Source organism: Vombatus ursinus, unplaced genomic scaffold (assembly GCF_900497805.2).
Source record: "Vombatus ursinus unplaced genomic scaffold, bare-nosed wombat genome assembly UNPS02009918.1, whole genome shotgun sequence".
Lineage (NCBI taxonomy): Eukaryota > Metazoa > Chordata > Mammalia > Diprotodontia > Vombatidae > Vombatus > Vombatus ursinus.
The window spans coordinates 6535672-6545506 of NW_020949696.1; the positions used below are offsets into that span (position 1 = coordinate 6535672).

The 9835-nt window shown below is 48.4% G+C and overlaps 1 protein-coding gene across 1 annotated transcript; it reads right to left on the minus strand.

Moving 5' to 3' along the window:
- Positions 1-645: 645 nt before the first annotated feature.
- CUNH19orf24 (chromosome unknown C19orf24 homolog) lies at positions 646-9512 on the minus strand. The gene is given in 4 exon segments (XM_027853036.1): positions 646-1550; positions 1552-1600; positions 2391-2507; positions 9235-9512. Coding segments are annotated over 4 exon segments (474 nt in total). The 5' UTR covers positions 9474-9512; the 3' UTR covers positions 646-1481.
- Positions 9513-9835: the final 323 nt, after the last annotated feature.

Here is a 9835-nt window from a genome sequence, read left to right on the forward strand (position 1 = left end):
GGTTCTGCTTGGTCTAGTCAATGACTTGTAGCGGGAAGACAGAGACCACTCCTCTCTCCATCCCCCACTACATCTCCCAAGCTGCTGTTGGATGGGGAGAAGTGAACCTGCTGGGACCTAATCCCATACTTTCCCCTTCCTCCAGGCAGCACCGTTCATGTTCCAACATTCGAGATAGAACCCAGGTGTCTCCGCAGGGTTTTCAACCCCAATCCAAGTTGGGAATGTTAGCACAGGAACAGGAGCAGCATCAGGAGAGGGGCAGGGGATCCAGGCAAGCTCTTAAAACCTGAGAGACGGGAAGGTAAAGACACTGAGCTTCCCCTGCAGAAGCCCACATCTGGCAAAGTAAAAGCTATGATCTGGAATACCACATCTGTCCCCTACTCCTCCTTTCCTGCATTTCCCAACATATCCCAAGTGCAAAAACATTTCCCAACATTCCCTCCCCCCTTAGAAACACTGTATTGTATAGAACCATTAAAAAAATAAACCCCGGATTTTCTTGACATTCTGTGCCTGGGGTCCCTCTTCCCCCTTTCTGGATTGTGCCGTGCTGCTACCACTGGGGACTCCAGCTCTTCATCTGGAAAACAGAATCAATCAATAATCAATCAATAAACATTTATGACCTACTACGCGCCAGGTACTGTGCTAAGGGCTAGGGATATAAAAAGAGGCAAAAGATGGTCCCTGCCCTCAAGGAGCTTACAATCTAACACCAAAGTATGGGCATTACTTGGTGACCTAAAGAAATGGGCAGGGAATCCTTGGACAGTCTCTCTGTGATGGGCTTTTTTTTGGGGGGGGGGGGCACTTTTCATAATAGCCACAAGTCGCTGTAGGAGGGTTTAGGAACAGGTGAGTCTGGAGGCGTGGGAGCGGACAGCCAGATTCACCTCCTCCTCAGCTCCCTCACATGACTCACTCACCCGGCAAGCTCTGGGCTGGTCACACCCTGAGCCTGGTACCTGCCAGGACAGGAATCCCACAAGAGGCTTCCTGCTGCCTCACCTTCACAGTCTCCTCACCAAAAGTGCCCCCAAGCTCACAGGATTCAGAGGCGGAAAGGACTCAACTCCCACTCTCTTATTTCACAGATGATGAAACTGAGACCCGAGGACAAGACACTCGGCCACGGCCACACAGTGAGTAAACACAGCGAGTGAGTAGAAGAATGCACATTTCCCATCTCCAGATCCAGAGATCTTTCCACCAGCCCTCCCTCGCTGCCTGGCTCCTGCACTGCCTGGACAACTTCCGAGCTCAAGAAGCACCAATTCTCCACCCCCACCCCCGTACCCTCTAGCCCGGCAGGCTCCGGGAAGCATACCAGGGAGAGTCGAGTCAGAGAACAAGGCTTCATATCCTGCTTCTGCAGCTTACCTGCCTGGGGGGCCCTTCAGCAAGGCCCTGCCCTCTCCTCACCCGTACAATAAGGGGGCAGGACCAGAAGATCGATCGCTAAGCCCCTTCCAGCTCTAAACCCAGCCCCAGTGACAGGTAGGCCTGGACCATGCCCAAGAGCCATGACTGTAGATCAGACCTAAGGGTGCTGATGAAGCATCTCAGGGAGCCAAGCTGTTTACCCAGGAGATGACTGGGGGGGGAGGTGGAGTGCTAGATGCCATCTTCAAGCATCTGTCACTAGGAAGAGGGATGAGGGGGAGACTTACGGGGCCCAGAGAAGCTATGTGACTTTCCCAAGATCTCCCAGGTAGTAAGGAGCATGAACAAATTCAGTCAGCACACTCTCTACTACAACACGCGGCCTCCCAGGCAAAGGTGGAGTGACCACCTCAGGGAAGCCTGCCTGGACCAGCTGGCAGGCTGGACCAATTTACTAGCAAGCCACCTAAGTTCTCTGGGCAGACTTAGTTTCCTTATCTATTTTTTTTTTTTTTGGTGAGTCAATTGTGGTTAAGTGACTTGCCCAGGGTCACATAGCTAGTAAGTTTCAAGCGTCTGAGGCCGGATTTGAACTCAGGTCCTCCTGACTCCAAGGCCAGAGCTCTATCTACTTTGACACCTAGCTGCCCTCAGTTTCCTTATCTGTAAAGAAGAGGACTGAGCTAGGTGGTCTCAGAGGACCCTGTCAGTTCTAGACTATGCTTCTCAACCCTCTGAGAGCACTATCAACTCTAGATCCTCAGTGCTATGAAGCATCTGCCAGTTCTAGAGCTATGTACCTGGGCCTGACGCCTCCGCCAGGGCTCAGAGCCCGTGATTCTTTAAAGCACTCATAATCCTGAACGGCAGAGGAAGGGGCCCCACGGAGATAGAGGAGCCATAGCACAGAATAAGGGTTTCAGTCCTTGCCTAATTCTAACCACCTCTCCAGTCTTGATCCCTAAAACCTCAGGGGAGAAAAAAAATTCCAGAAACTCTACCATCTCAAGTTCCTCGTCTCAAAGACCGTCTCTTCGTCACTCTCCACTGAAGCCATCTCCATGTGGTCATCTGTATTTGAGAGCAGACCATACTTCCTCCGCTGCGGTTTCTTTATTCTGAAAACAGTTTAAAATACAATTCATTTCAATTCCACAAATCTTTCCTGAGGACCTACTACATGCAGGGCCCTGCGTTAGGATAAATCCCAAACCTTCACTGACAGATAATAAACATCATTCTCAACCTCTTCAGTTCACTTCAACAAACACATATGAGGCACCTATTATGGGTTCAGCATGGAAAACACAAAGATGAAACGACAGAATCCCAGGGAGAATGTGACAGGGGCAAAGGCAGGGCCCACCCAGTGCTATGAGAAATTTGACGAAGGCAGCTTTCAGCAGCAGAGTGCAGGAAGGGGACAGGGAAGATTCTTTTACATGGGAGACAGTCCCTGAGTCGGGCCTTGAAGGGAGGGAAAGACTTCAACAGGCAGAGGTTGTGGGGAGGGAGAGGATGAGAAGGAAAGGGAAGCCCCCCCATAAGAACTCAGGCCCCCCCAGTGCTCTAAGGCCTGGAGGGTAGATCACATGAAAGGGAAGATTATAAGGCTGGACAAATGGGCTGGGCCTCCCGCTAAGGCTGGAGGGCTTTGAATGCCAAATATAACGGATTATTACTTCACAATGCCAGAAGGAGGTTATCAGGACAGTGTGCCAGCAAGAGAACTTGGGCAGTGGAAGGCAGATGGAGGAGCTGGGGAGAGGCCTAGAGAAAGGAGGCCCAGTTAGGAGCCTAATCTCCCAAGAGAGGTGTTTCAGAGACAGCCCCTCTCTGGGGCCGAGGACAGGCAGAGGCCCCTCAGTCAGGTGCTTGGGGATACAAAAAGTGACAAAAGGGAGTCCCTGCTCCCAAGGAGCTAACAGTTTAAGCAGAGACAAGATGAACAAAACAAGCCACACACAAGAAATTAGGAAATAATTAACTGAGAGAAGGCACTGGAATGGCAAAGGCTTCCAAGAAAAGAAGAGATGAGCTGTGACCTAGAGGGAGCAGGGGAAGCCAGGCCGGGCCAGGAGGTGCTACTTCCCCTCATGAAGGGTAAGAACTACTGTAGTTATTTCAGCTGTGTCCAATTCTCCGTGACCCCATTTGGGGTTTTCTTGGCAAAGATACTGGAGCGGTTTGCCATGTCCTTCGCCAGCCCATTTTACAGATGAGGAAACTGAGGCAAACAGAGTTGGTTAAGTGATTTGCCCAGGGTCACACAGCTAGTAAGTATGTGAGGCCAGATTTGAACGCAGGTCTTCCTAACTCCAGCCCCAGTGCTCTATCTACTGAGCCACCTAGCTGCCTCCTAAGAACCATTTAGAATAGGTTTATTTCCCAGCAAATTCAGACTACCTTCTGAAGGTTGTAGCCCCAAAGAGAACCAGGGATTCAAATCAGTTCAACAGAGAGGAACAAGAGGCAGGGTAGCAAGCCTCGTTCGAGGCCCTGAGGGCGCTACAAAGGGGAGCTAAGTGCTGGGCCTGGCCCCAATCTCCCAGCCTCCCGAAAACCTAACCTTATTTTGGAGGAAAGGGAAGATCTGGAAAAGCTTCCTGAAGGAAGCAGCTTTGAGCTGAGCTTTAGAGATGGGCACAAATTCCAAGTGAAGATGGAAAGAGAATTTATCATTATAGATGGCACTGGGGTTGGCAAAGGAAGCAGGAGGGAACCACTCTGTCCAGCAAGTAAGCGCAGAGGGGAGACATGCAGGCTGGAGACAAAGGAATGGGCGCCACCTGCCCCAACTCTCCATGATGTGTCAGGCCTCCGGGGGACAGAGAAGCAGAGCCTCAAAGAATTCATAATTCAGACAGGGAACAACCACTCCCCCACAAAACCACCACAAAGAGAACCCCAGAGGCAGAATTCTAGAGCTGAAAGGGAGCCCCTTTTACCACATTCCACCCTCTCTTTTCAAAGAGAAAGCCCCCAAAGGGGAATCACCTTGGCCAAACTCCTGGGACCGCAGTTTGACCAGGAGGGGACCTTAGAGGCTGTCTGGTCCAACCCACCCATTTTACAGATGACGCAACTGAGGCCCAGAGAGGTGATCTGTTCCAGGTCACACAGATAATCAACAGCATGAGAATTGGAACTCAGGTCCTCAGGCTCCAAAGCCAGTGCCATTCCTACTGAACTAAGCAAGTTTCCAGTAGGGCCACAACTAGAACTCCCAAAGAAAAGGGGAAAAGCATTTATTAAGAGTCTACTATGGGCACAGCTAGATGGCGAAGGGGATAGAGCACCAGCCCTGGATTCAGGAAGACCTGAGTTCAAATCTGGTCTCAGACACTCGACACTTACTAGCTGTGTGACCCTGGGCAAGTCACCTCACCCCATTGCCTCACCCCCCCCCCAAAAAAAAGAGTCTACTATGTGCAAGGCACTGTGCTGAGCACTTTACAAATATCATCTCATTTGATACAACAAATGAGGAGGTCAATGCTATTATTATCCCCATTTTACAGGTGAAGAAACTGAGGCAGGCAGAAGTGAAGTGACTTGGGGGAGGGGAATGTCACAAATCTAGTAAGTATCTGAGACTGCATTTGACCACAAGTCTTACAGCACTCTCTTCAATGAGTCACCGAGCTGCCCCCTAGAACCCAGGCCTCCCACCTCCACAACCATCCCCAGCATCCTGACACTTACGGATTCCAACCAAGTTCCAAGTGCTCAGGAGAAGAGCCTGAAGGATCCAAGAGGCCAGACCAAAGACGGGCAGAAATCCCAGGGGAAAGAGCCCACACCTGGCCTAAGGTGGTGGCGAGGGAGGATGGAGAGAAAAGGTCAAGCAGGAGAGCTCTTCTGAGGGAAGAGCTTTCAGGACTGGGCAACCCCCTTGGGGATACAAGAGACATGGGAGGCGGAAGAGTCAGAGGGCCTATTAACAGAGATAAGCAAACTGGGAGAAAAGGAGGCTGAGAGAATCACCCAGGTGAAAAGGCCAGCAACTGGCAGCTGGAAACGTAAGGCTCCGGAGCTTGGGAGATGGAAGGATGGAAGAGTCAGCTGCACAGAGGTGATGTCTCCGAGAGGGAAGACAGGCTTGAGGACTATCAGCTGGAGCAGAAGAGGCGACAGCATCCAACGAAGGAGAAAAAGGAGCACATCCACCTCATGTCTCTATTCAGACTCAGGCACGAGGGCCTGTGTGCACAACACCTTTCCTGTATCTTCCATAGCACACAGCTGAGCAAGTATCAGACCCACAACATACATCACTTAGATCAATGTTCCGTCGTCTCTGACTCTCCATGACCCCATTCGGGGTTTTCTTGGCAAAGATACTGGAGTCATTTGCCATTTCCTCTCTCCAGCTCACTGTACAGATGAGGAAACTGAGGCAAATAGGGTGAAGTGACTTGCCCACACCTAGTTCAAATCCAAAGGCTGGATTTGAACTCAGGAAGATGTGTCTTCCTGACTCCAAGTCTGGTGCTCCATCCACTGTGCCATCTAGCTGCCCTGAGGCTTGGATTAAGCTTTACAAATGTCTCTGCAGCTGAAGCCCTACATTAAAGGACCTTCCCTGCTTCTCCTTACCAACCTCCAAGATCTCCCCCAGTGGTCCTTACCTACCTACCCCTTCCAATGCTACCTCCCCCACACTCCCCCAGGCTCCCCACTTCTCTCCCATGCCTTTGGCCATTCCACATCCAAGTCCCACAAGGAAAAAAGCAAAAGAAATGTCTTCGTTAAATCACAGCACGGCATATGGGAAAGAGCCCTAGACTGGGGCTCAGAAGGCCTCGATTTTAAGTCTGTCTTTGCCACCAACTAGCTGTGTGATTTCAGACGAATGATATCCCCTCTCTGGGCCTCTGTAAAACGGAGGACAAACATCACTATTCTGAGACCTCTTCCAGCTCTATATTCGAAGGACCATTCCCTTTATAACAGTCTATGTTCAACTCGACAGTGCCTGATTCAATCAGGAAGACCTAGATTCAAAGACCAGTTCTGACCTACACTGGCTGCATGATCCCGGACAAGCCATTAAAGACTCGGCCAGCTCAGCCCGCTCTTTAGGACTATAGGCTGCAGATAAAGTGGCAACCTGCACTGGTAGGGGGAGTTTTCTCACCTAGAAGTCCCCAGGTGCAGACCCTACTCTATTATACAGGCATTGTGCTGGGAAATGGGCATAACAAAGACAAAAATTAAACAGTCCTTACTCCCAAGGCACTTCCATTCTATCAAGGAAAGCAACATGGATAAATGTGAGGAGGCATAAAACATATACACTTTTTCCTTACCTATAATGTTTATCTTCCTTTGAGGCTCAGGTCAAGGGCCACCTTTGACTTGAAATCTTCCTCATCCCCCCAGTTTTGAGTGTCTCTTGTCCCCAGCCCCCCCACCCAAGTACTTTATATTTCTTTTGTACACATTCTCTAAATCCCTATATATGTCCCTATATATCTGGTACATATCTATATTCCTATCTATGTCTACACACACCTATCTCTGTACGTACAACACACACACACACACACACACACACACACACACACACACACACAATTTCCCTGGCTAGACTGTAAGCTTCTCAAGGAAATAGGCAGTAAAACTCTAATAGTGGGGAAACCTTAATTTACCTCCCTCAGACCAAGATAAAGCTAACCATAAATTCAACAAGAAATAAGTTAAAGACATTAATAGAATTTTAGAAAAACTAGATATAATAAAGATCTGGAGAATAATGAAGGGGAATAGAAGGGAATATACCTATTTTTCATTGGGCAAAACACCTTCACAAAAACTGATAGTGTATCATTGCAGAAAAAGCTTACCAACACAGAAAAGCAGAAATATTAAATGCATTTTTTCTGACCACAATGCAATAAAACTTACATTCAATAAATGGTCTTTGAAGCATAGATTAACAATTAATTGGTGACAAAGAATTGACAACTGAGGGAATGCCCATCCATTAATCAGGGAATGGCTGAACAAGTCATGGTATATGAATGTGATCAAATATTATTATGCTGTAAGAAATGATCAAGAAGATAGTTTCAGAAAAAACATGGGAAGACTTGGATGAACTGATGCAGAGTGAAGTGGGAAGAACCAGAGAACAGTCTACACAATAAAAGAGATACTGTAAAGATAATCAACTTCGAAAGAAATCAACTTCTGCCCAACACAATTCCAAAGGACTTATGATGAAACATACTCTCTATCTCCAAATAGATAACTAATGGACTCAGAATGCAGACTGAATCATATTTTTTCTTTTCTTGCTTTTCTTGAAAACATGGCTATTATGGAAATTTATTTTGCGTGACTATATGTATTTATAACTGATTTTGGGTGTGTGTGTGATGGGTGGGGGAGAAGGGAGGGAAATTGGAACTTAAAAAACAAAACCTAGACTCCAAACTAGCTCTCCAGCATCACTGTCCCAACTATATTTTGGTATTTTTGGTTTGTTTTTGTCTAGGCAATGGGGTTAAGTAACTTGCCCCAGGTCACACAGCTAGTAAGTGTTATGTGTCTGAGGCCAAGATTTGAACTCAGATCCTCCTGAATCCAGGGCCAGTGCTCTATTCACTGGGCAACCTAGCTGCCTCCCCAAATATATTTTGGAAAACATATATCTGCATGTTTGATGCCTGATATTTCTAATCAGATATTTATAATCAGATAACTTATAATTAAAAGTTATAATCAGATGCCTGATATCTATAATCATAATTATAATAAAATTGTAATTCCTAATCCAATTATGATTATAATTTATAATCTAAAATTATAATAACTTATAATTTATAATCAGATTATAATTATAATCATTTATAATCAATGAATGCTGTTATTTCTACCACATAGTAGGCATTTGATGATGCTTGCTGAATGAGTCATTCAGAATATTTCCCAGAATACTCCTTTGAGGGCAGGAACTACTTTTGTATACCTAGCCAGAAGAAGGTAGCAAGCTCACTGGGTAGAGCCTGGGCCTGGAGTCAGGAAGAACGGAGTACAAAATCTGTGCTCAAGCATTTAGCAGTTGTGTGACCCTGGTCAAGTCACTTAACCTCTGTTTGCCTCAGTTTCCTCCACTGTAAAATGAGGATAACAACAGTCCCTACTTCGAATGGTTGTCGTGAGGGCTAAATATTTGTTCAAAGTACTCAGTACAATGCCTGCCACATAGTAGACGCTACTGAATGCTTATTTTCTTCCCAATGCCTTGCCAAACAGAAGTTGCGGTCTGCACACTGCGGGTGCTTAATATATGCTTATTTGTAGTTTTATTTTTTTGGAAGGTGTTAAGTGGATCGTGGATCCTGGATATGGAACTGAAAGGGACCGTGGAGATCATCTCGTCCGGCTCATCATTTTCTGGATGGGAAAACAGACAGACGAAATGATGCAAAGTGCTTTAAAAGGAAAACATTACTTAAATGTCGGCCACTATTGCGATTAGAATGGAAATGCTTCTCACCACCGGCCGGGTGAGGTAGGCCTGGCATTATCATCCCCACTTTAGGATGACAGGAGGTAAGAAGGATAAACCACGTTTAAGTCTTCCCCTCCAAGAAGCTTTATACCTGGAGGATGCGGTTAAGAGAGGCCCAGGGACCCGCATCAGCTCCAAACCCCACGTGACTCCAACGAGGTTCGCCTCACGTGACGCGCAGCACGTGACTAGGAAGCCTCCTCCCTGCCAACCCACACAGGCAATCTCCCGGCTACTTCCGAAACTAAGGACGGAGGGTCTCTGTCACATGACCCCCGAGCCGAACCAGGATAGGCCCACGAGGTCATGTGGGTATGACTCACCTGAAGGCCCGGATGAGGAAATAGAGCGCAACCAGTCCACAGAAGCCAGTAAGCACGTAAAAGGAGCGCTTCAGCATCTGTCCTGGCCCAGAGCCCGGCAGGACTATTCTGGTTTCGTTGTGAGGGGCCGCAGACACGACCAGACTGCTCCCGTTCATCACAGACGGTGACATCGACGTCTCAACGGCCCAGACTCCTGCCCTGCACAAGAGTGCGAGCAGCAGCAGACGCGGCCCCATGGCGGGGGGATTAGCGGCAGCGGCGATGCCCCGCCCTCGAACGCCTCTGTCATTCACCGGAGGACGGGGGCGGTGGGAACCAATGACTGCGCAGGAGGCGGGGCTCTGGGGGTCGTAGTGCCGTCCGATTCCCTATTAGCCGGTTTGGCCCCGCCTTCCGGGCGGCCGTTTGCGGAGCGCCCGTGGCCCCGCGGCCCCGCCCCCATTTCCTGCTTTCTCGCGCTGTTCTCCTCCCACCTCCAAACCTTAAAGGACAACATATTATTATGGATTAAATCTGTTTCTTGAGGTAGCTGGTAGCCAGCGCTGAGCCTTCAGTCAGGAAGACTTGAGTTCAAAATAGGCCTTAGATGGGCATGTCT